This window comes from Hesperophylax consimilis, chromosome 30 (genome assembly GCF_061612785.1).
Source record: "Hesperophylax consimilis isolate HC1 chromosome 30, BYU_Hcon_1.0, whole genome shotgun sequence".
In the NCBI taxonomy this organism is placed as follows: Eukaryota; Metazoa; Arthropoda; class Insecta; order Trichoptera; family Limnephilidae; genus Hesperophylax; species Hesperophylax consimilis.
The window spans coordinates 8263663-8290977 of record NC_142865.1 but is presented as its reverse complement, the minus strand read 5'-3'; the positions used below and the strand labels follow the sequence as shown (position 1 = coordinate 8290977).

The following is a 27315-nucleotide window of genomic DNA, read 5'->3' as shown; positions in this document are numbered from 1 at the left end:
AATGACAAATATATTCAACCCAAAAAGAAGCCTTTGAGTAAATCACGTTTGAAGATTTCAACAAACCTGTCTCTCTATATGACTCAGTTACCTACCTCTCACACTACTAAATATCAAATAATTTTGGCGCAGCCGGTAAGTTTACACTGGCGATATTTTTCCATAGATGCAACCTGTTTTTTTTTAAATAAATGCTGCCAGATTTACAAATCATAAAATTAAAATATCTCGTGATTCATCACCGTTCTACGCTAGAAGTGTTATATAAATCGGTGAATCAATACAATAAACTACATTAAGATGAGAACCGTGTGATAATTATATGACTCAGTTACCTATTTCTAACACTACTAAATATCAAATAATTTTGGCGCAGCCGGTAAGCTCATATAGGCGATATTCTTTCCATAGATACAACCTGTTTTTTTTAATGAATGCTGCCTGCTTTACAATATCTCGTGATTCATCGCGGGTCAACACTAGTAGTATTCTATAAATCGGTATATCAATATAATAAACTACATCATTAAGATGAGAACCCTGTGATAATTATATAACTCAGTTACCTACCTCTCATACTACAAATTAAATAATTTTGGCGCAGCCGGTAAGCTTATATTAGCGATATTATTTCCATAGATACAACATGTTTTATTTTACATACTATAATTTTAATATTTTTAAGTCCTTCGATTATCTCAACATCTAAGCAGGTACATAAATAACGATCGTGTCTTGCCAGATATAAAAAATATATTTCGTTTTTTACGCACCGCGCTGGACGTGCTTTGAATATGACAGACCTTTTTCTCCGTCTACTGGTAGACCAATTTACTTTTCAAAATGTGCTACCCTTTTTTATTCTCATCTTACCTCTTTTTTCACTCCATTTCTCTATTTTCCCCCAATGCCTCCTAGATCAGGGGTACCCAACCAAAGGCACACAGTTGTGTGTCACTAAAAAAATCGTAACTTCCGCGCAATATTAGTTAATCATTCTAGAATTTATCTCAAGCGATCCAGTGTGATTAATTTCATTGTTAAAGGTCTCGAAAAATATATTAATTTATTTATTCAAAAAATAGTTTTTAATATAAAAACATACTCTGCACATCTCACTAGGGCATTCCAGTATCAAAATGTGCAACTTTACAATTACATCATTAAAAAAATACATATATGTAAAAAAAGAAAAAGTTAATGACACGGTTGTTTCGAGACCGGTAGACAAAAGACATTTGTTGCAAAAATAAAAAAAATTTAGTAACAAATGTACGAAAAATAAAACAAAAATGTCAACAAAAGAAGCATTGGGCAGTAAGTTTATAGTAAGTTGGCAACAATAATATTCTTCTGTTAACTAAAGTACAAGGTACCTGTGCTGTTTTATCAGACACAAGCATAGGGTGACCATACTAACAATTACAACATGGATAGTATGAATAATAAATTATAAGAAAAAATAAAATAACTAAATAAAAATAGGTAAATAATTACCGATAGGTAAGTAAATAATTATAATAAATAGAAAGTAAGTAAATAAATTATAATAATTAAAGTAAATAATAATACGAGATAATGCGTATTAGATCTATCAAAAAATTTATATATAAAGATGCAAAAGTCGGTCATTTTGAATACATGTAGGATAACAAAAGATTTTTTAAATATTTATGTTGAGGGATCAGTAGGATTTATAGGCCCTGTTAGAAGTTCTACCGAGCCGAACCCTCTGATATGAAAATATCTGGAGACGGTGAATTTTTTTTCCCATTTGATATCTGGTGATTTGACGTGTTGTTGTTCTTGTATTGTTTTGTATTTATTTTACTTATATAATGCACTTACATAGTGTTGATTGACTAGCTGATCATTTGTGGAAAAGTGAGTGGAAGGGTTAAGTTTTTCCTTTGGGGAAGACTTAACCCGGACAACTAAATCGGAAGTTTAAAAGTAGATAGTAATAAGTACATAATAATAATACAATAAGTTATTTTAGAAGTAAATAAGTACATAAGTACATGTATATATTCCTATTTAATAATGCCAGTTACTTCCCAAACATCGTCTTCCTTATCTCCTTCCTCTCCCCATCACCTACAGCCTCACAACATACCCCAGTTATGGATGGCTTAGTTTAACCCTTTCAATACCAGAATTCTTCCTAAGGAACATGAAGAGACTTTTTTTTATATGTTGCAATCTTTATTCCAGCGATATCCAGTATAACGGCAGATCCCGTTTTGGCGTATCTATAATAATTTATATGTTTATTTATCATCTTAATATTTATTTATAATAATAACAATAATAATGTTTATTTCAGCTGGACAGAGCGGTGTGTGCAATACTCTGCCTGCCATAAAAGTTTACATTTAAGTTAATACATAAAAAATCAATATAAAAATAAATAAAAAATGAAGAATAAATTGATGAACACATTAGGACTTTATGGTGGCTTGAGTGAAATTCTCCATCTCTGGTGTAGAGGCGCTCCCTGCCACTGGGCAACGGCCTGGACAAGAGTGTTGTCCGATCTCTGCTAGCGCTGACTCGTCCCGGCTATTCTGTGGCGCATCAAAGCAGCGAATCCATGCACTAATGTTTTTTCCTTACTAATAATAATGACCTATTGAGGCCTAAAAATAAAAAATAAACTACATTAATAAGCAAAAATAATAATTAATAAATATTAATTAATAATGATACACCAAAAATTTCCAAGTAATTATTCAAGCTCTTATCAAGCATAAAACATGGTATATACGTGGAAACAAAAGTGCAGTGCTAAAAGAATTAACTAGCGTCTTACCTTGGCGTACCTATCTAAATGTTTTAAGATAAAATTGGTCATTTCGTCTATTAGTGAAATGTGATTCAGTAAATTTCGCCCTCTTTAAAGTTAGGTTGGCTACTCCTGTCCTAGACGTTTTATCAGCCTCGAAGCGGCAGGAAAGACAGACAATTCCACGTCGAAATGGTGACCGTTGCCAAGACGTTTTATTTTCATTTTTTAAACTATTTTATTTGGAAACCGAGCCAAATATTTTGTGAGTTGCATCTCGAGAATTGGAAACAGATAAATCTTTATGCACGCAAAGATTAAATGCAATTCTGACTGTGCTCGCAAAACTCAAAAAGTAGTCGACCGATATGGTTGAAAATTTAAAAGTTTGTTGTTATTAGTGCCAGACGTGTTTAGAGATGTTTAAATAATAGAAAAAGTCGGGAACGTCCGAGGAATACTTAACGCAATATCGCAGCTCCGTAATTAGATTCGGAGTCGAACAAGTCTATGTAATGTAGTTTTTTAGTAACATTGTGTAATTACGGGGTCCACAAGTTTATTATAAATCAGTAATATCTCCTGTAATTAAGTTATTTTAATAACAACTTAAAAACACGATAATCGCAGAAAAAAATCTGTTGATTCTTACATATTACTATTCCGTACAAATTTGGTGTTAACAAATCTCATAGCTGCTGCGCACTCAGGTAGCGAGTAGATTCCCGCGGTTTGCGGGTCTACCGCTCTGGCGCCACTAGTATTTTTTGTATGAACCTAAGAAATATGAAGAAAGGTCCCATAGGTGCTGATATCTGTAACGCACCTATGGGATTTGGGATTCATTTCAGACTTATTCTTGAGCAGTACGAATATCATTCAGACTGGTGGAGTCCACTTAATTCCATATTCCCATTGACTCCGGTCAGTTGGGATTATTGATATACTCTTATTAACTCCTGAATCGTGAGCGGTATTTACATTAAAAACACGTGTATTTATAATCTTTTATGTAGGCACCTATACTATCATGTATGTATTTTTCCTTTGCCATACTAAAAATAAAAGATCCCGCATAAAAAAATGATGGTCCCATTTCACCAAGGATCATCATTTGCATCCTAATTCGCGCGTAACATTTAAAGGTACTCCATTAAATTTTAATTTAAATTCGACACTTACAAAATGGCCGCCACGCTTTTATGCTAATATGAGCCCGCGACAATTCACAAACCGGCGTTTATTTAACCCTTTCAGACCTGAATTAAAATTAGCATGTCGTAAAACATAACTTGACGGCCTCCGTGGTTGAGTGGTTACGATGCTTGGTTACCAATCCGGAGTTGGCGGGTTCAAGTTCCTGCGTGCGCAATTGAATTTTTTTTGTTAATTTGTGTAATGTCACATTTTATTAATGAAAAATAATATTTATAGTGTATTTGCGATACGTTCCAGAATGGTAGATACTAGCCTGGTGAGATATCATAATTCATTATTCAAAATTTGCTTGAAATTGCTTTAGCTGTGTTAAGTATTAAATATTAAAATATTCATTTCAAATGTCCAAAAAGAGTTACTCGATCTCTGGATACGTAATTCATTATTCAAAATTTGCTTGAAATTGCTTTAGCTGTGTTAAGTATTAAATATTAAAATATTCATTTCAAATGTCCAAAAAGAGTTACTCGATCTCTGGATACGTTTTATATTCCTAAAAGCAATACAAATTACCTCGAAAATGTATTTATAAGAAGAAGCTGTAGCACATTTAATAGGTTATGCCCAAACATCGATGTGTTTAACACGAACCTAGCTAAATTCACAGCATCCGTAAAAAAGTGATACTGCATCTTATTTAACCAAAAAACTTAATTTTTCATTTATTTTTTTTTTTAAATATTTCAATTGATTAACACATTTTTGATAATTGATGTACTTTATCAGAATTGTTTGTATTAGGTATGTTGTTATGTATTTTTCTGTTATGGTTTGTTTTGTCGTTATTTTATTGGTCAATGACATAACTACTCTGATCACTGTCATATATGTATGTATAAAGACTGTTTATAACGCTAATAAATAAAATAAAATAAAATAAAATAAAATAAAATAAAATAAAATAAGTGACAAGATCTGAATAGCTAGGTACTTCACCACTAACATAACACGTTTGGAGACGCCATAGCCTCACTGGCTCCAGACGGTTGGATTAGGTTAGGTTAGGTTAGGTTAGGTTAGGTTAGGTTAGGTTAGGTTAGGTTAGGTTAGGTTAGGTTAGGTTAGGTTAGGTTAGGTTAGGTTAGGTTAGGTTAGGTTAGGTTAGGTTAGGTTAGGTTAGGTTAGGTTAGGTTAGGTTAGGTTAGGTTAGGTTAGGTTAGGTTAGGTTAGGTTAGGTTAGGTTAGGTTAGGTTAGGTTAGGTTAGGTTAGGTTAGGTTAGGTTAGGTTAGGTTAGGAAGCAGTTGGGGCTCTTGAGCCGTAGACGCGTAATTGACACCTTGTCCATTTTATTTTTATTTTTTTCAAAGTTTAGAATTATTATTAGTATTCATTTATTTAAAAGAACAGTAGGTCTGTTACAAATATTCTAATAGACTGAATTTTAGTTTGGACTCTAATTATAATAACACACAAAGCCAGTATTGCCAATAATTCGGAAACGAAAACCGCTATTTAGGTAGAAAAAATCTTAATATCTATGAATTTTCAAATATAAGCACGGTATGGGTATGAAAGTGTTAATTTTAGCGCCGTGCTTTAATATCTCACGTATGAGGTACACACTAACACGTGCTTATAGTGAATTAGTCCTGGTAGAAGGTTTTATTTTCATTTGCTGCGGTGCGAAAAATTCAAAATATACTCACGCAGCTATTTTTCGTGTTTTAACAAGGTTTTTTATTGTTTACTTTGTACGATTGATGCAATTTTGAGGCGTAGTAGAGATGGGCATTCTCAAAATCTTTTTATTAAATTCGAGTGTGATTTCAAATCGGTGTCGATTTGAAAATCGAACAATATACGATACGAGCGAGTTATTATATTTTGATCGTATCGTATTATATTTTGTAAGTATCGGTGATAATATTTGCTATATTACTAAGAATATGTTTGATGGCTTAAAGTTTCACAGTTTTCTTAAGATATATTATAAATCGACATTGTTCTTATGAGCTTATTATTTTCAAATGTTTTTCATTTATTATGGAGTCGATATTTCCGTTTTAAAAATGTTTCCGAAACAGATAGTTACCAAATCAATTACTGCTTAAATATTTTGTTTTGATCTTCGGTATGTTGAATAGGAATTGTTATGTACTCGTATAAGTCTGAATACTTATTAAATAAATTATGTACATGTTTAGGTCTAGAGAATCGATATATCGGCTGTAAAACAATTTCTGTATTCCATTTATCAAAAGAATTGGAACAGTTGAAACGATAATTTTCACATAATTAAAAAGGATAGAGTCATAGACAACGTCGATGTGTTCGACTGCACGGAATATAGTTAGTACAAGTACAAGAAGGTTGTAATAACTAACCTCAATAATAATATTTATATTTTATTTTCATTTTAAATATATGTAGGATAACGAAAGATTTTTTAAATATTTATGTTGAGGGATCAGTAGGATTTATAGGCCCTGTTAGGAGTTCTACCGAGCCGAACCCTCTGATATGAAAATATCTAGAGTCGGTGAATTATTTTCCCATTTGATCTCTGGTGAGTTGACGTATTGTTCTTGTATTGTTTTGTATTTATTTTGCTTATATAATGCACTTGCATAATGTTGATTGACTAGATGATCATTTGTGGAAAAGTGTGTGGAAGGGTTTAGTTTTTCCTGAGGGGAAGATTTAACCCGGACATAAAGTTGGAAGAAAAAGGTTAGCATAATATTATTCTTCCGTATTAAGTTTCTACATAATTTAAAGAGCAAATTTAACTTCATGATTACTGTTCGATTAAATAAATACATAATCATAGAAATCGTTTTCATTCCACATCATGCAACACTTTGAGAATCTTCTAGGAATCACTTCCTTTACAGAAACCACTTTCATTTTCTCGAAATGTTACTTTTCGATTTTGCCCATCACTACCAGTCCTTAACAATTCTCACACTGCGATTTCGCGACCGATTAACATCTCTACAGGATGTAAACCATGTCACGTTTTCGCGGGCTTATTCAAATAACTGGAACGTTTTAACCGTTAAAAGAATTGTACAGTTACAAATCTACAGTCAAACTGTTTCATTTTATTTATTTTTTTACTGGCTGAAAAATCGAGTTATTTTTATTCAAATTTTGAAAAAGTCATTTAAAATAATTTTCTGTTAAAAATATTCAAATATTACAGATTGTTCTAACAACAAATTAAATTATTATTCACTTTAATTCAAAGCGAACTCGAATTTTAAAGTTCATTGAACCGGAGTAACAAACACACAACGGAAATTAATATATTAAATTATGTGTAATCGTGACATTAGCGCCAAATTAACACGAATTTCCCTACGACATTTCTGTACTACTGATATTTTGTTCCTGTCGACAGGTTCTTTATTGAAAGTGAAAATCAGGGATAGTCTGAATTCTCGACAAATCAGTTCCAATTTTGAAAATGGTTATTAAAATTTATTTTGTTAATATTATATTATATGTAGGTATTTATCACTTTTCCGAATTGTAAAAACAAACACCTTCAATATTGAAAATTATCCTTAAATTCAAAGCAAATCCGAGTTTTTGAGTTTATTGAGCCGGAATTAGACACTGAACCGAATTTATTATTGATTTTGGTTTAATTGATTTTCCTGTTCGCGCGTTCTATTTTCTGCCAGCACTGAGTGAGTTATGGCGTGATGTAATGTTAATTTCTGGGTGATTTTTTTAAGGATAATATAATGAATAAATGTGAATTTGCTTTCCTGAAAATTTTTTCACTTTGAGATCATAGGTAGTACTTACTACAAGTGTTTCAAAATATTCAATCGTTAATTTTATTAGGATATTTGTGGTTCATTCCACATTGAAAGATACTGTCAGTATCGCCCTGGTGTAATGCCACCATTCAGAATTGAAAGTTTGCTTGAATTATGTTTGGTGACTAGATCTGAATAGCCAGATACTCCCCCACCTTCCTCTTCCCATCTCCCTCCCCTCCTTACTACCGTCAGCCTCACAACATACCCCAATTGGGGATGCCGTAGTCTCACTGGCTCAAGATGGTTAGGAGCTGTTGAGACTTTTGTGCGATATTCACATAAAAAAGACGACGTTTTTTCTTAATTCGGGCGAAACCGGATAGCAACTGTTCGATGAATAATATTATTAAATTTACCCTGTGGGTGATGAAATGTGGAGGAGAAAGAGACGTGGAAGAGAGAGAGAGAGTGAGAGATGAGCAACCTTACCTCACTATTCAAATCTAGCCATTTAACGTACCTAAATATTTTTAAGTGAGCATCTACGACAGTGAAACATGCCGCATGCAATATACTATGATATAGATATAATTAGAAATTTTCACCGCCAAAAGTATTAAAGTGATTTATTTTTGGGGTATTATACCGTGTTTGGCTACCCCTTCCTTTACCGAACGTTTCGGACAGCATTACAGTGTCCATCATCAGGGCTGATGTGTGACAAATCTAAATTCTTTATATAGATATGCCACAAATAAATAATATATAATAATAATGATTATGTCACACATCTGTCAAAACGGCATAATAACTCAAAAATAAATCACTATAATATTAAATATGTATTTAAAAAAAATAATATTGTGAAATAAAATAATTAATTTAACTAACTAACCATCAAGCCGTTTCCCCGCAGGGGTAGGCAGAGAAGACGGACCACCAAACAACTCGGTCTTGGCACACACTCCTTGCCTCATTCACATTCATACATCGTCTCATACATACTCTTCTATTGTTCTGACTCTTGACATTGCCCGACTTAAGTATCTGATTCACTTGGCCGTACCATGTCTTCCTCGGGCGTCCCCAACTTCTGCTACCATTCACATTTGCATCGTATATTCTCCTTACACTCCTTTCTTCGCTCATTCGCTCTACATGCCCAAACCATCTAAGCGTCCCTTTCTTGATCTTACTCATTACGCTTACATCAGCCTTGCACTCTTTGCGGATATCCACATTCCTCACACGATCATACATGGTTTTACCACACATACGCCTCAGGGATCTCATTTCAACAGCATTCAATCTACTTTCATCCTTTGTCAGTTCCATGCCTCACTTCCATACATCAAGGTAGGTACCAGCACTCCGTTGTGGACTGCTAACTTCGCTTCTTTGGACAATTTTTTGTTAGCGCCAACTGCGTTCAGTTCTCTATTAATGGAGTTACCTGCATTTACTCTTCTTTCAATATCTCTGTCTATTAGTTTAATAACATTTATTTACGCTGGATCGGAACCCCGGACCTATGGATCCAAAGTCAAGATCATCTGTCATAAACCAGTTTTGAACTATTTATCTATGTGCCCTAAGCCAAGGAACCTACTGCTCTGCCACGAAATTCGCCAATTCACCAACATCAAAAAATTCTACATTTTCGTTTTAATATTTTTGATGTCTAGAGAATATATATTTTATGCAAAAAATAAGTGATTCTCAGTTTGGAAAGCGACGTATCGGCAATATCGTTTGGATTTCCGGCAGTAAGTTTTTTCACTCTCAAAGAACGGAAGTAAATAAAAAAAATAAAATATACAATACGCTTGCGATACTCCGTTCCTTTGTAGGGCGAATTCTGTCGTACAAACTTGTGATGTGTTCCGTGATATAATTTTATAATTTAAAAAAAATATTAAGTTATGCTTTTTTAGTGTTTTTTTAACCCTAATGTATTTAACCGTCGACGACCAAATATGTCAAATTTAATACGACATTGCGTGTGGGCACTGAGTTACCCCAACATGATAAGAAAAATTTAATTGTTCATATTTTAGCTGTTATTAGCATGCCAGTGAGGCTTTAAGAGGAAGCTACAAGCCAAAATTGTGTATATTCTTGGTAAACCTTATATTGTAGATAATAGGCATTAAACTCGCTTGACAAACGGAGTCTAGAAACGTTTCAAGCAAAAAAGTGGTTTTTATTTATTTTTTAAATAATTTTACAAGAAAGGAAAAAATTTAATCAAGTAAAACTGTCACAAATAATCTTAGCTATAATACTGTGTTTAAAAAAAAATGTTTCCTTTACGCGTTCATACATTTCTATAGAAAAATGATTTTTTTTAGTAGTTTCTATTTATATTTTTTATTGAGTTATATATTTTTCAATTTATATTCTACTCAAGCAAAGCGATAGTTAAACCTTCAATCTATTTAAAGCATATTTTTTGGTATTCATAATGTACACCAATTAGTTATTAAGATTAATCAAAATGGTGATTTAGCGTTAAGCTTCGCCTTAACTAGTAGGGGAGTATGGAAGTATACTGAATACTGTAGGTATGATATCCCTGGTTATTTATCAGGGGTGGCCGGGGTGAGTTTTGTCCATGTCTTGCGATGCGTCTGCCCACCAACTGCATCGCAGTGGAAGGGATATATTCATACATCCGTCATTTCTGGACAAAATGACCTCCAGATTCCTACTCACCCCTTATGCCTTATTCCTTCCTAAAACTTCCCCTCCTTCATTTCTCTAAGAACACCGTCCCCAAAGATGACATAGGTCTCGAGGAAAATTATTTTCCTGATGTATGAATTAGAATGAAGCTATAGTATTGCTGGGATCGACGCTTACCTTATCGATCCAGCATACTATTGGGGTGTCATTTTGGATAAAATAAAGATGGTTATATTTAACTCAATTTATGTTTATTGAATTAACATAAATATATATGTACGATACTAAGTCGGAAGATACATGGGAGAATTACACACGTGGGTAGCTAGCCCGAACCAGTACACAGAAAAGAATGGCGGTCACAGGAACCTCCACTCAGTAGTTAAGTAGTGCGCTATTATCCCTTCGCTGGGATAGAATAGGAGAAAATATATTCTGTGGCTACTGAATGCGCGCGTGGTGACTGCCCATAAGGCAAACAGTGTGTCAAGACAGAGTTGGATTGCGGTCCATCCTCTCTGCCCACCCGTTCACCACGTGGTTTTTATTTATTTTATCCTAAGAAACAGAGTTATTCTTATGTGTACACTGTATACTTATGATTTGGTGACCAGAAAAAATAACGCAAACATCATATATATAAACGAAATTCAAATAATACAAAATAAAGTTATAAAAAAACTTTATAACTATAGACAAGATACCCCCACCAAAAGAGTATACCAAGAAACTAACTTACTTAAATTAGAAAACTGTACGAATACAACATATGCCTATTAATTCACAAAATCCAAAATGGTCTCATACACACAAATACTTCATTTATGAAAACATCACAAGTACATGACCACCACACAAGACAACATAATAAATTATACACAAATTCAGCAAAGACAGAGTGTGGTAAAAGAAACATAGGCCATGAGGGTGTACACATATATAATCTCCTTCCTGATAGCCTGACAACCGTAAATAGAATAAATATATTTAAGAAAAAACTGTTTGCCCTCAAGATCAACGAGCAAAACCAAAATGCTCTTACTTAAGAAAAATATGTTACTTAGGTAGTAAACCATAATTATTAATATATATTTTTTTTGTTTTAATCAATGTACACTTAAGTTAACAAAGCGAAATATGTATTTCTTTTAAATTAATAAATAACTAAAAAAAAGATAACGGATAGGTTACATATGTAACTATTTGATCTAGTTTTTTTTCATCACTTTAAAATGACTTTATACCATGTTTTAAAGGTCTGTTGAATTATCATTTTGATGAGTTATCATGGAACCTCATGATTTCATGCGTTTCATTTATATAAAAGCCCCCTTAGCATATAAATAAATAATAATATAATATACAGAAGTCATCACCTTTCAAGTCAAAACGTAATAAAATTACACGCCTGTAAAATCTTTACATACTATTATTATTATTATTCGTACGAAGGCTGCTTATATTTTTACTTGCGCCACCCCTACTTGCGGGGAGATAAAATATATTCGGAAATTCAATTATTTTGCCTAGCGTCACCCTTTATTCGCAACCAGCTGAAGCAAGTACGGGAAGATTGTACATATTTAGCGGTAAAATCAAGCCTGTTTGATATTTTATAAGTCCCAAGGGATCGGTAAACTGGGTTCTACCGATACTGTCAATAGACCCTGCGAACTGCGAAATCTATTATTATTTATTATATTTTTGATACTGACAGTAAAATTCGTGGTGGAATTTCATTATTATAATAATAAATTTAAACAATATTAAATATTTTTTAAATTATTTTTGACGATTACCGGTTTAAGCATACCACGGCCATCTTCAAACTTTTTGGACATATTTAATTTGGGAGGCGGGTTTGGGTACCGTCGCCACGGAAACCATTCATTGGATAACCAACTGTGGTCTACGTTTGGTAATTTAGCAGGGTTACCCGGGTTCATCGGATGATGTGTGTTCAGGATGCGTGGCGTGCCAGATCGGGAGAGCCTTTGACCTCTCCAAGTTGTAGTTCGACCAATTGCCTTACGCCGCAGCGGGAGGGATAGCTTCATACATTCAGACATAAATGCTATCCTAGTATGGAGTAAAATTAACAAATTAGGTTTTAATTTTAAGAAATGCGCCATAATGTGCTATACTAGAGCAAACACTGTGATTTACTTCAACTATACGATGTCCCAATGTTCTCTTAAACATATTTCTGAACCGAAAGATTTGGGAATAACCTTTGACCCACACTTAACATTTCACGTTCATATTGAAACGATATGCAGCAGGGCTTTGAGAATGCTTGGATTTGTGCTATGTAACTCCAGGCATTTCTGCAGTTCTGCTGTGGTTCGCTTGCTATATTTTAGCCTAGTACGTAGTATTTTGGAAAGTGGCTCAATAATATGGGGACCAGGGTATGCAACGTACACTTCTACGGTAGAGAAAGTACAAAAGAAGTTTTTACGTTATCTTTATCTTAAAGCCTATTTATACCCATCAGCCTTCCTTTCGGAATGCTGGGTATCGATAGTCTTGTTGACAGGCGGAAAGCTGCGTTGCTGATGATGGCCTATAACCTGTTGAACGGTCACATCAACAATCCAGAAATTTTGAATAAAATTTTATTTTACGTCCCTGATAACTTCGCAAGAGCGCGTAGGCACAAACCATTCATTCTTCCGAGATGTAGGACTAACTTACCATTAGCAATGCCTCTCGGAAGAATGATAGTCCTTCTTAACTCACTAGCCTCTGACATCGACATTTTCCACCTGAGCATTAATAAATTTAAATCACTAATTAGGCAATTATGATTGTGTATTTGTATAATGTATCTTTGTTATTGGAATTTTTTATTCTGTAAATATGCATTTAAAATATAAATAAATAAATACGTCCGCCATTCCTAGACACACTGATACCTAGATTCCTACCCACTCCTTAAACCTTTTACCTTCCCAGAAGTTCTTCTCCTTCCTTTCCTTAAACATAATATCCTCCACACCATTCCAAAATATGACATAGGTCCTGATTGAAATGATTTTCTCCAGGGCCTCCTGTGTTATGCTAACCCTAGATAACTAATCGCTCGTCGAGGCGACGACGCGCTACTCGGCGAAATTCGAAATCACCTACTTCCCCCCGCTCCCCGACCTTGACTCTTTCATAACCTTCCTAATTTGAGTAAACAGTGCAGCACGTGACGCGATTGCGGCCACACGCATACTAGGACGTGCCTTATGACCATTTCGTCGTACGCTGGACGAAACTTTAGCTATAACAACAATTTTTATTTTTAATGTATCTACGTACATTCATATTTTTTTATATTTATTGTTAATGTTGGCGAATCTTCTACAATAGAAGCTCCGGTTCCATCTACGTCAAACGTGCCTAAAATTTGCTACCTGTGTCCATCCAAGGATCGGAGGATGACCAAACACCGTTGCACCAGACGTAGAAAGGCTATTTGTGGTCCATATAATGTTGATATGTGTGGTCACTGAGTAGAGTGATATTTTGATATTAATTTGTTCATTATAAATCTTACTTTTGTGCCATGTAACAAGTTCCTATCTTAATTAAATATTTTTGATTTATTTCTAGTGTTTTATTGCGTAGTCTACTCGACGAAAGTGTAGTTACAATAAAACAATGAAAACAGTTTAATTATCTAGGGTTAATGTAAAAAAATCATATTATTAATTTCAAATTAAGTTTTTGATTTCTGTTACAAATTGAATCCTCACTTCAATGAAGGCGCTCCTAGACGTCATAGTTTATAATATTTCAAATTTATTAATAGTTGCAATTTGTTACCTGTTTCTACTCAAGCGTTGCTCATCCTTGGTGATAAATTGTCTAGTGCGGTTGCAACGTCGCGAGTCTGTACACAACCATTTACGAAACTAAGATTGGATCTCGTCTTATTATTATAAACTCAGATATTATCTCATCGTGTTCTGCATCCAACATATCTGCGGAATTAATTGAATCCTTACAAAGTCGTAGGTAATATTCGAATCAGATGGTTTTACTGATAAATCCTTTCCAAGAGGCAAGACGTCGTATGTCATAATATTTCATTTTGAGATATTGTACTGCGAAGTTGTATGTCTTTAATATATTTATTTTAGCAAAATATATATAAAAAATTGTACATACAAAATATTATATAATAATTTTATATAAATAATAATTATATTTTGATGATTTGTATAGCGCCGTTTTTGTGTACTGGGGTGTCCTGTACTGAGGCGGTCTAAGGTTATTTCATTCGCCGCCCCGATAACCATTTATTGGATAATCGTCACCTCTGTTATCGGTCGCTACGTTTGGTTACTTAGCAGGGGTCGCCGTGTTGATGGGGTGAGGTTTGTTTCAAATCTTGGTGGTGGATGCATCTTCCGACCAACTGCTTGGCGGGCCAGATCGGGAGAGACTGGTTGAGGATTATATTTTGACCTCTCCAACAGGCTTTCTCCGAACATCGCCTTGTACCGCAGTGGGGGAGATGAATTCATACGTGTGTCACTCCTGGACACACTGACACCAATATTCCTACCCAACCCTTATACCCTTGCCTTCTCAGAACTTCCCCTCTTTTCTTTCCTAAAAAAAACCCTCCACACAGCATCGCCAAAGATGATTTTTTAAGCAAGTATAAAAAATTGAAAATCTGAAATTACTGGCTATTCAGATTACCAAACATGGCTAAAGCCATACCAAGCAACATTTCGATTCTGATTGGTTGCGTTTCACCAAAGAATAAGTCCATAACAGCGAAAAACTTGACTTACTACCATTGGTTAAAACGGTCTTAAACCTGGTTCCAGGAGGCCGGCTTTACCACACCAACGTTAAGCGGGCGTGTAATAATCTAATTAGTAAAACGGTTAGAGCATCTACCATGCATTATGTGTAGGTACTTCATTATGAAAGTCATGTAATGATTTTTTATTTTGACCAAGTGCAAGGAGAAAACATACCGATATGAAATATCGTGAATTTATTAAAAATCTTGTCAAATTATTCGTTATCCTGTTAAAAAAGGGACTGGAGGCCTCTAACGCATGATGAAAAATTTCATAACAAACTATTATTAAAGCACGAATAAGTAATGACAAGTCGGAACACGAGAAAAAAAAATAATAGAGTCATTTAGATACTCACTTTTACCTTGATTACATGCAGTTAGCAATAGATGTGTTCAACTGCACGGAATATAGTTACAAGAAGGTTATAGTAACAAACCTCAATAATAATATAATAATATAATAATATAATTTGGAAAATACACTAATTTGGAAAATACACTAATTTGGAAAATACACTTATTTGGAAAAGCTCTGCGAAAATTCTGGGCAACGCCGGAAACTTCACGGTGTATGTCATTTAGATACTCACTTTTACCTTGATTACATGCAGTTAGCAATAGATGTGTTCAACTGCATGGAATATAGTTACAAGAAGGTTATAGTAACATACCTCAATAATATTAATAACTAAGCTAAGCGAATTTCTATATAACGACTAGAAATGTTTTATTTCTTGATTACTGTTGTACTAAACTATTATGTATATCAAATGTTTTTAAAATCCCGTACCAGCGTAGAATAAATAAATAAATAAATTAATATTGTCGCATCTCGTCAAATGTATATATTCGGACAAGGACACCTACATGAACACGTGTTCAGATATATTCTGAATGACTAAAATTTTATTAGTAAATGGTCATGCAGTCACATTTTTAACACTATCTTAATAAAAAAGTCGTACTAATTTTTCTCCTTGTGTCTTGAAGTATGAGAGGCAGAATCTCAAAACAACTGTGATGTGTGATATTGAGTCGATGTATTATTCTTAGCCCTGTGAATCAACTCGTATTACATGTCCACGGTGTAATTTACCTGTTGGGACGTAATAATAACGAGAGGTAGGTGATATTAAATATTCGGAACAAGTTATGTCTCCCACGGTCAAGTCTGTAGCCAGTAATCAGGTCTGTCATGGGTGACAAAAACGTGTTGGGAAACAGTGCTGCCACGAACGAATCAATCAAAAATTAACATAATCTTAAAAGTTAACTAATAATTATAAGCAATAATTAGTCGCCTAAAATATCAATACAAATTGAAAATATCTCCCGAGTAAAAATAAATGCCGCCAACGGGAATTAAACCCGTACCTTTTGATGTCCGGTCAGGTTTTCTGAACCACTGAGCTATATCGGCTTATTTCCAACCCGCCAAATAATTCAATATGTACTAGTACCTCAATCAACAATTACTGCTTATTAAATTTTTTTCACCTGTAAACAACCAACTTAATAAATGCTAAATTTCCCACTAGATGGCGTCGAGACAAATTATATCTACTGTTGGTGAAATACTTTGACTTTGAAATATTATTATTTTTAATGATAAACTCATGTTTATAAGCCAAGGTTTTATGCATAACATAAAGGATAACAAATAATTAAAAGCAATAATTAGGGTTCAATTCCTGTTGGCGGCATTTATTTTTACTCTGGAGATATTTTCAATTTGTAGTTATATTTCAGGTGACTAATTATTGCTCATAATTATTTGTTTTCCTTTATGCTATGCATAAAACCTTGTCTTATAAACATTAGTTTATCATAAAAAATATTATAATGAATGCTGGCATTAATAAAAATTACTGTTTGATTTAAGATTTTCATCATATTATCGTGATTAATTTTTGAGCTACTTTGCCGTCTTGCGCTTTGTCTTTTAGACGATGTTTTACAGTCCATAATCTGCCCTGATGTTGTACACTAGCTAAAGAAGCAGAAAGCGTAACAAGACATAGTTACCCAAAAAATTATCACGACAATTAATTTTTCTTTTCGCATTATTATTAACTTGTTTTTTTTCTTGTTTCAGGTATGACCGCTGGTTCAAACAAGACCAATTCGGACTCATCGACGAAAATAGGTATTTCTATATAAAATTATTCTTTATTATTCTGTATATTTAAGTCAATTACTTAAAAATATACAATATCGTTTCTACGAAAAATTAAATCTTTATATATATATATAAATGTAAATCTATGTAATCTTTATAAATGTATAGATTTTTTTTACACTATTTTGGAAAGTACACTAATTTGGAAAATACACAAATTTGGAAAATACACTAATTTGGAAAATACACTAATTTGGAAAATACACTAATTTGGAAAATACACTAATTTGTAAATACACTAATTTGGAAAATACTCTAATTTTGAAAATACACTAATTTGAAAATACACTAATTTGGAAAATACACTTATTTGGAAAATAAACTAATTTGGAAAATACACTAATTTGGAAAATACACCAATTTTGCAAAAGCTCTGCGAAAATCCTGGGCAACGCCGAAAACTTCACTATGTATATTATATAAGTAGATAATTAGATGATTTTTTTTGAATTGATGTATTTTATTTAGATGAAGTGAAAAAATAAGTTCCACTTTTGTCCGTCTAATTAATCCGATTTAGCCCCCGACAGGAAAGTACAAAATACACATTTGGAGTAAATAATGTATATATGTCATTTTGCTGTTCGCTACTGACTACGCAGCCATTAGTCGCAACAGATCACGTGACATGCGCTTTGTTTCTTCTGCACGGTGCTGCTGCAACGAGACGGAGTGTATATAATTAGACCCGCCAGTAGCGACGTGTGATGGGAAACATTTATTTTTTCAATTGAAAAAAATATTATCGGATCTCAAATAATTTTTACTGTAAATACGCTCAGGTTAAAATCGTTTTGGTACGTGCTGACACACCCTGTATAAAGTTTTGTCAATATTTACCTGCTTAAAATTAGGAGGTTTTCAATGTTAACACATTCTTTGCGGGAAACGAGAAAACTTGTCATACGCCTTTTTACAGAAAGACGCGGCAGACGAGTTTACTCGTTTTGTTGCGCAAAGCAGCAAGGAGCTGGAAACTTGTAAACAAGGGGTTCTAAATGGGTGCGGGGTCATGTGTTTTCTATTGTCGGCGGTACCCGATCTATCTACCTGTCAATACAATGAGTTTGAAACACAACAAAAAAAAAAAAAAAAAATCGTTGCCGCGTATGTTCCGCTCACAAAGTACGCAGTGAAACGTGGTACATGTGCAAGTTTTGCAATGTGCCCCTTCATAAAGGAAAGTGTTTCGAACGCTATCACACATTGGAGCACTATTAGGTTATAGGTTTTTTTATTTGTATTGAAAATTTCTAAATAATCTTGTAATTTTGTATGAATAAATTTCGATATGTATTTCGATTGTGAAATACTGTGTTTTCTATGATTCCCAAGAAAGTAGAAAGTTTTTGTTCATAAAAAAAGGAATTACACATACATTGCTAAGTAAATAAATAGAGACATCTTTTAAAGTAAAACACTGAAAGTTTCATCGAAAAATATCAAATAGATCATAATGAATAATATATTTAGCGGAAAGTCTAATTTTGGCGCTAAAATTTAAAAAAAAACACCCGCGCTTCGCCCCCAAATTGGCGGTAAAATGCCCGACCATATAGTGTTAATAAACAAAAAATGTAATCGTCGGCGAAACCGTGTAGTAAACACACTAAAAATTCTTGTCCATAGTACAATCTGAAATCTTGTGCAGAGCCCTTATTATTAAATAATTACATATGCAGCCTTTTTAGGTACGTTCGGAATCAACCTGTTTATAGTTGGTAGTATTTAATTTAAGGTTGAAGCTGCCGATAGTGTTGATACCTTGATTGCTGCATATGATTATCCCACAATATAATGGATACACCACGTAAATAGTCGCTTTTATCATTTAAAACAAGGCTAGTGACTTTTAGTTAACTTTTAAATTATCGACTTGTTTTTCCCACGGGTTTGCATAGAGAAGATGAATAATATGGCGCGAATTTTAACTCTCAGGCCATATTCTGTCAGACGGTATTTCCACTTTGCAATAAAATCCAAATAAAAGGAATATTTCTGAACGTTTCAGAAAACTAAAAACAGTTTTTGAAAGGTGATGAAATACGCTCTCATATTTCATATATAGAAATAAATAATCTCCGAAACCGCCCAACCGATTTCAATGAAATTTTGTGAATGTGCATGATTAGTTCCAGCTTGAAACATAAGATAGTTTTGCACTCCATAAATGGCGCTGTAAATTATTATTTTTTAAATTTCATCTTTTTTTTCAGCATTATCAACCAAAATTACATACAACCACACATTTTAACTTCTCAGTAACTTTTAAAGTTGTGATTTCAGGAATATAAATAGAGTCTTCGTTAATATATTCAAGCAAAACATTGCATATTGGAAGCCGCGAATTTTCCTAATTACCCAACTTATTTTTGAAAAACGTCCAGGGTAATAATGACGTTCAACATTTAAATGCACTTAACACAGACTTGAGGACATTTTGACTATGGGAATGCAACGTTGAAGAATAGGATATTATGTGACAAGAAGAACTGATCGGAATAAGCACTGACAAAGAACTTAAGGGGCAGTTCTGTAGGGCTAGCTACAGAAAGAAATTCCCGTTGCTTATCCTGCTTCATTTTCATTTGGTGTAATACCTCACAAGGGTGCCTCTGTCTGCACAATGTAAAGACAGAGCAACTATACCGCCACCCGGTTATTGGGCAGGCAAGGGAAGGGAATATTTTTACTACAAAAATAAATGATTATCACATTGGACGTTAATAGTTTTAGGAAAATTCAATATTCGGCAGGCAAGCGGTCTACGGGGCAAAAAAGTTTGAGAATCTCTGGTCTATACTTACATTTAAAAAGACAACAGATTTTTTAAATTCAGAATCAATGAGAATTAAATCATGACTGAAGCAATTCTACTACAAGTCGTGCAATTTTCTCAAAGGAAAAAAATGATTCATCATCTATTGAAGGAAGGTTCAGTTTAATAGAGTAGGGCGGAATCAGCAGAACGGAAACGCGCACTGATTGACAGGATACGTTTAAGGCTTTTTCACTCGACTTGCCGCTTGTACTTGAATGACCGGATGTTAAGGCTTAGCCTGAAGAATGGCCGCCACTTCCGGGAGCGGTAAAGTAGGGGGGTACCTAGTACCTACCTGTCTCGATGCTTGTGGAGTGAGAGGGAAATTATACGAATTAAGCCAACGGAACATTAATGCTTGCTTTTATGTAAGTTACGTAAAGAACTTTATTTTATTCAACTTGTTTAAATGATTTAATGCTCGATACAGAGACAACGCGGGTTTTTAATGTTTATTTGAAGTAACAATTAATTTTTTTTTTTTTAAATGTACATATACACGGTGGATATACTATTTAATTTAAATGTTTATAATATATTATTCAAAAATTAGAGTAGGAAAAGAACAAATTGCAGATGGCATAAAATAATGTTAAAAAATAAACTAAAAACTTACCTTTTTAAGCTGTCATACCCTTAAATTAAATATACGATTTCTGAGAGAAATTCCAATTATATCCAATTTTCCAATTATGCCCTAAATCCTGTATCTAAATTGCACTAATAAACAATTAGTTAATATTAATCTCAAGTGACCTACCATGTAAGTATGGTACTGTTTATTATTTTCATATATACATAGTTAATAATAACATAGATCATTGTAGAAATTTATCATATATTTGTACAGCGTCCTTGAGGTGATTTTGCACTAAAACGGCGCTATAAAAATCATTCAATTATTACTATTTTGTATAAAAAAAAAGGTTTTGCATTCAATGAAAACTTCAAAGTATTATAATATTATATTTTGAACTAATCAATATAAGTGTTGTATATTCTATCACTTTTATTCTTCTAAACACAAATCGACCTATGTACCCATATAACCTCTCCGCTTCTACTATTTTGTTTTGTTGAATCTTTTAAATTCAATTATATGCGTGAGGATTCATTTTTGCCATTATGTTTACATTCTTATTTATTGTATTAATTTTTAAGTGTTTACTCTGATACAAAATGCTAGTATATTTTTTTAAAGAAAAGCCCACGAGGGCATGTAATAAATAAATAAATAAATAACAAAATAAATTATAAATTATTTGTTCACCTCAAAATTGATAAAAAATATGATTATTCCGATAGACAGGGTAATTTAATTTGTTCCAACGAAACAAGGTTCGCTTGATTTAATTCATAGACTCGAAAATGTTATCATTTTAAATTTATAGTCCAATATTGAAATTTTTCCTACCCTGTGACTCGACCGTTTTCCTAAAATATATTTATATAATATATATATATATAGGGGTGGGTCCACCCCGTGAACGTTTCTAAATATAACATTCAATTCCTCCTTTAAATCACTTTCGATTGAATGCTTTTGCAAATCCGCAGTAGGTATTTCGAATAATAAATTTCCGCGATAAATGCTTCTCAGTAATTTATGTACGGAAGTTTTATTTGAAATATGGGCGCTACGCAACGAAAGAAGAAAAAAACTTAAGTACTTATCAAGAGGTCGTACTTTTCTCTGCGATCTGTTTAATTTTGTCATTTGTGAAATACTTATTTCGGATTGATAATCAATTTTCAAAACAGCAAGGCCGGATTGCTGGAAAATAATCATCATTTTGATGTTACAATGAGCTTTGTTTTTCTTTCAGCTTGACAAGTTCAATGGTTGAAGGTTTCCCGTTTTTTTTATAGAAAATAATCTCTAAATGACGTAAAACAAGTGCGTTTAGTTTTTCCAAACTACCCAATGGATTTTGATTGGGTTTTCATTGTCATTTAGAGAATTTCTTCCGGAAGGTTTACAAATATAATACAGTAGAAAAAAGTCAATGTTTTGTAATCGAGTCATTGTTACATTGCTAACGCTGGCTAAACCTTATGTGATACATCAAAATAATGTACTACGGAATTGTATATCTTAAAAAGGCCTCGCAAGCTCAAAACTTTACCCCAAACCATTTAGTATAAGTACCCGAGTAACGCCGGGTACACGTCAGCTAGTTTTTATATAAAACGAAAAATCAAAGTAACCTTATAATACATATGTCTAATTAAATGTGTTTTTGAGTTTCGTGTTTAGTACTTCTTAATTACAATCACTGGTACGCGATTCAAAAATCTTTAGCATTATTTAAATTAAAATTTTAAATATTTTTAATTACATATGTTCGTTTGTAAAATCAAAATCTGATAGAGTCTTTCATCTGTTTTGAGAAACCGTATTTTATTTTGTGATGCGTTACAAAACAGCAAATCTATTCGCAATTGAATGTCAAGCTGGACTATTCGATGACGTGATATTATTTTGTATCGTACCGAGGGGTCAAAACTTAAGAACTGTCTACCAATTGCTTCACAAACAATAACAGTTCACGTGAATCTATAATAATATTTTAATAAATTATAGTTGGTCAGTTTGGTTGTGAAATGTTTGTACCTGCGGGCCTTCGGACTTATTCCTGAAGTTAGTTGTCGGCAGAAAACTAAACAGCAATTGCGCCTGTCTGAAACTTGTAAGTGACGGAGGAAGGGCAAAACTTAAAATTGGATATAAATTGAATTCAATGGAAATTTGAACGCTCAAGAGTCGTGACTTTGAAAGATTAAGTCGAAACTTATGAAAATCTGATGTAGTCTTACATGTGAAATATGACGAATAAAATAATAATGAACAGAATCTTGATACTAACGTACTGAGTTGAAGCAAAACTTAGCACAAAATGTAGTCTCTATACCGAACCTTTATTACTGTTAAACTTGTTGTGTGAATCAGATAATATTAGAGCATCAACAGAATGCATCATTAAATAATAATAGTAGTCATAATAATGATCATTTTAAAGTTCCACTGATAACAACAACTAAGTACATTCATTCACATCTCCGGAGATATGAATTGTTAACGAAACTTACGGAAATCTCCTGTTTATGCCAAGAGGGATAAAATAGTGAATAGAATCGCTCGATTCGATCGAATCGATTTTGTAGTAATTGACTCTAGGTTGAGAGCTGTTACCGAGGACACGAGAGTTTTCAGAGGGGCAGAGGTTGAAACTGGCCACTTTTTGGTGGTGTCGAGAGTAAACCTCTTTCGCGGTTGGCGCTCTAAAGTGAAAACTGTACTAACTCCAACAAGAATCAAAATAGAAAAACTACAAAACGATAATGAGAGAAGTAAGTATGTTAATTGTGCAGAGATGAGATTGAATGAGAAGAAAATGGACGGTCTAAGCATAGACAAAACATGGAACCACATAAAAGTGAGTCTTTGTGAATCTGCTAGAGAGGTTTGTGGAATAAGTACCCAAGGTAGGAAGAAAGGTGATGCATAGTGGGATGATGAGATTAAAGCACTGATCTCAGAGAAGAAGAAAACATGGTTATGTCTGATTGCGGCTGGCAGTGCTTCCAGTGAAGAGAAGGATCGAGCAAAAGAAGTATATAAGGAATGTAAGAAAAAAAGTAAGAGTTGGAGTAAAAGAACGAAAGAAACGCCTGGAAGAGGAAGAAGGAATGAAAATGACAAACCATTTCCAAGAAAACATTAAGTTGTTTTGGAAGGAAGTCAAAAAGTCCCGGTGTGGCCCTGAAACCGGAAGCATGAAAGTGATAAAATCGAAAGATGGAAAAATGTTGACGAATGAGGAAAAAATAAAAGAGAGATGGATGAAGTATTTCGAGGAAGTCTTTGAAAGCGAAGTGAGTGACAGTGATTCTAGCAGCGAATCAGATATGAATTATGAAGGACTGAATGTTACCGAAATTAACATGGATGAGATAGAAAAATCAATTAAGTATATGAAGAATGGTAAGGCTGTCGGTTTCGACAATATTGCTGCTGAATATTTTAAAGGAGGTAGCCGTATAATTCTCACATGGTTGTGCAATCTTTTTAACCAATGTTTAAAGGAAGGTTACACGCCTTTAGATTGGAGAAGGGCAGTGATCATGCCATTATACAAAGGTAAAGGGTCACGTATGGAATGTGGGAATCATAGGGCTATTAGCCTGCTAAGTTCAGTTGGCAAGTTGTATGGTAGAATTTTGATTGAGAGGGTAAGAAAGGAAACAAAGGATAAAATATGGGATGTGCAAGGTGCCTTTATGAGTGAAAGGGGGTGCATGGACCGGATTTTCTCATTGCGTATGCTCACCGAGAAGTTTCTGGCAAAAAACCAGAAACTTTTCTGTGCCTTTGTAGATCTACAAAAAGCATACGACCGAGTCGACAGGAAAAAGCTATGGAAGGTGTTGTCCAAGTAATTGTTGTGAATGCGAATCTGACTCAGGCAATTGCGTCTCTATATGAGGGAAGCGTTGCATGTGTTAGGGTGAACGGTGGTTTTACGGGGTGGTTTGATATCACAAAAGGTGTTAAACAAGGCTGCGTAATGTCACCGTGGTTATTTAATCTATACATGGATAATTGTATGCATGAATTGAAAGAGGTGAGATTGGGCGCGAATTTGAGTAATCTGAAAATATGTTGCCTGTTGTATGCTGATGATGCGGTGCTGATTGCTTATAGTATGGATGATCTGCAGTCTCTCGTGTCTAGGATGAACGAAGTATGCATGAAGAATGAGTTAATGATGAATGTAAGTAAGTCTAAAGTAATGGTGTTTGAAAGAGAAAGTACGAAAACAGTGTGCAATATAGCTGTGAATGCGGAATACTTGGAGCAGGTGGATGAATTTGTGTATTTAGGAAGCATGTTTACGAGAAATGGGAAGGCTGACAGAGATATTGAAAGAAGAGTAAATGCAGGTAACTCCATTAATGGAGGACTGAACGCAGTTGGCGCTAGCAAAAAATTGTCCAAAGAAGCGAAGTTAGCAGTCCACAATGGAGTGCTGGTACCTACCCTGATGTATGGAAGTGAGGCATGGAACTGGCAAAGAAAGGATGAAAGTAGATTGAATGCTGTTGAAATGAGATCCCTGAGGCGTATGTGTGGTAAAACCATGTATGATCGTGTGAGGAATGTGGATATCCGCAAAGAGTGGAAGGCTGATGTAAGCGTAATGAATAAAATAGAATAGAGCGAATGAGCGAAGAAAGGAGTGTAAGGAGAATATACGATGCAAATGTGAATGGTAGCAGAAGTCGGTGACGCCCGAGGAAGACATGGTACGGCCAAGTGAATCAGATACTTGAGTCGTGCCATGTCAAGAGTCAGAACAATAGAAGAGTATGTATGAGACGATGTATAAATGTGAATGAGGCAAGGAGTGTGTGCCAAGACCGAGTTGTTTGGCGGTCCGTCCTCTCTGCCTACCCCTGCGGGGAAACGGCGTGATGGTTAGTTAGTTAGTTTAGAATCGCTAATCTCGGTTCCAAGTTGTATCTAGGCATCAAAACCTTAGCTCAAAACTTTGTTACCATTCCGAGCTATTATAATTTTAAGTTTTCACTGACAGCAACAACTAGGTACGTTCATTAATAGAACTTCCTAAAAAGACCCCGCACACAACTGACCTACAGCTGACAGGCCGTGAAGGTAATTATTTTCCTGTGGGCCTCCTATAAGGGGTTAACGTATATTTTTTACGTTAGCTCTAAACCTAATTTTCCTCAGGGCCTGTGCCTTTTAGGGATTCTGTATCGAGGTTATTTTTAAGGAAAGGAGGTAAAATAAGTGGGTACTGGGGGTCATTATGTCCAGAAGTTACAGACGAATGAATTCATCTCTCCCACTGCCGTGCAAGGCGATGTTCCTAAAAAGAGATTTTTCGATGTTCCTGGAGAGGTCAAAATATCTCCCCAACCAGTCTCTGCCGATCTGGCCCGCCACACAGTTGGTAGGCAGACGGATCTCACCCCATGAATCCGGGCACCCCTGCTAAGTAACCAAACGTAACGAACCACTTGGGGTGACATATGACAGAGGTGTCGGTTATCCAATAGATGTTTCACGGGGAGGTGGTACCCATACCCGCCTCCCAAATTGAAACAAATAAACGACAAAAATATCTACGAGTATAAGCTGGTTAGTCAAACGCAGTTCGCAATACCTTTTCCATTTAAAACAACATAGGTTACACAGTTTTTCAGACATTAAAAAAATTGGACTAATTTTGATAAATAACCAAAAGCTCACAATTTAAATTTTATTAAATGAATTTTATTATTTCCGCTTATTATTGCGGACTATCCTCTCGACATACCACACCAATGAGATTATTATGGTTGAAGTTATAATCAATCAAAAAAGTATGACGGAACGGTAAAGTTTACACTCCAAATCGACAACAGATTAAGATGTTAGAGGGTTGGAAGCGACGAAGGACACTTTCCTGAATTTAATGCCCAACTTAAGTCATATTTTTGTAAATAATAATAACTTCAAAGATATTTCAGAGTTGGTATAATAAAAGAGAATTTGTTACATTAAGTCGGAAATATTGGAAAACAGCTCTAATGCGTTGTCACAACCAAATTTATGTTACAAACTACCAAAGAAATGTGAAAAATCATGGGATTTAAAAATACCCTTTTGAAAAATACATTTAGATTAATTTTCTGTTAAATTTTAGGCCTAATAATCGGCCTCCGTGGTCAAGGGGTAAGGTTCAAATTTTATTTGATTAATTTGTTTTTTCACATTTAAAATAATGAATAGTATACTTGCGACATGTTGCGGAGTGAAAATCTCAGTCTTGCCTAGGTGTAAAACTTAAGCCGTGTTTGATGAGCATATCTGAATAGCCAGAGACTTCTATACCTTCCTCTTCTACGTCTCTTTCTCTTACCCACTTCGTTTAGCCTTACAACCCAATTGGGGACGCCATAGTCTCACTGGCTCTAGACGATTGGGAACAGCTAAAATTTTGAAGATTACATATAAATTCAAAGCAAATCCGAGTTCCAGCAGTCATCGCGTTACAGAAAACCGAAATTATGATATCATTGTTTGGCCCTGT

The 27315-nt window shown here is 34.2% G+C and overlaps 1 protein-coding gene across 1 annotated transcript in view; it reads left to right on the top strand.

Annotated features, from left to right (window-relative positions):
• The first annotated feature begins 16367 nt into the window (after window positions 1-16367).
• LOC149409600 (nephrin-like) overlaps window positions 16368-27315 on the top strand; it is a 301897-nt gene continuing 290949 nt past the window's right edge. The window contains exons 1-2 of the mRNA XM_089649459.1: window positions 16368-16395; window positions 17311-17361. Of these exons, the coding sequence (XP_089505585.1) occupies window positions 16368-16395; window positions 17311-17361 (79 nt within the window). The remainder of the gene's footprint in view (window positions 16396-17310; window positions 17362-27315) is intronic.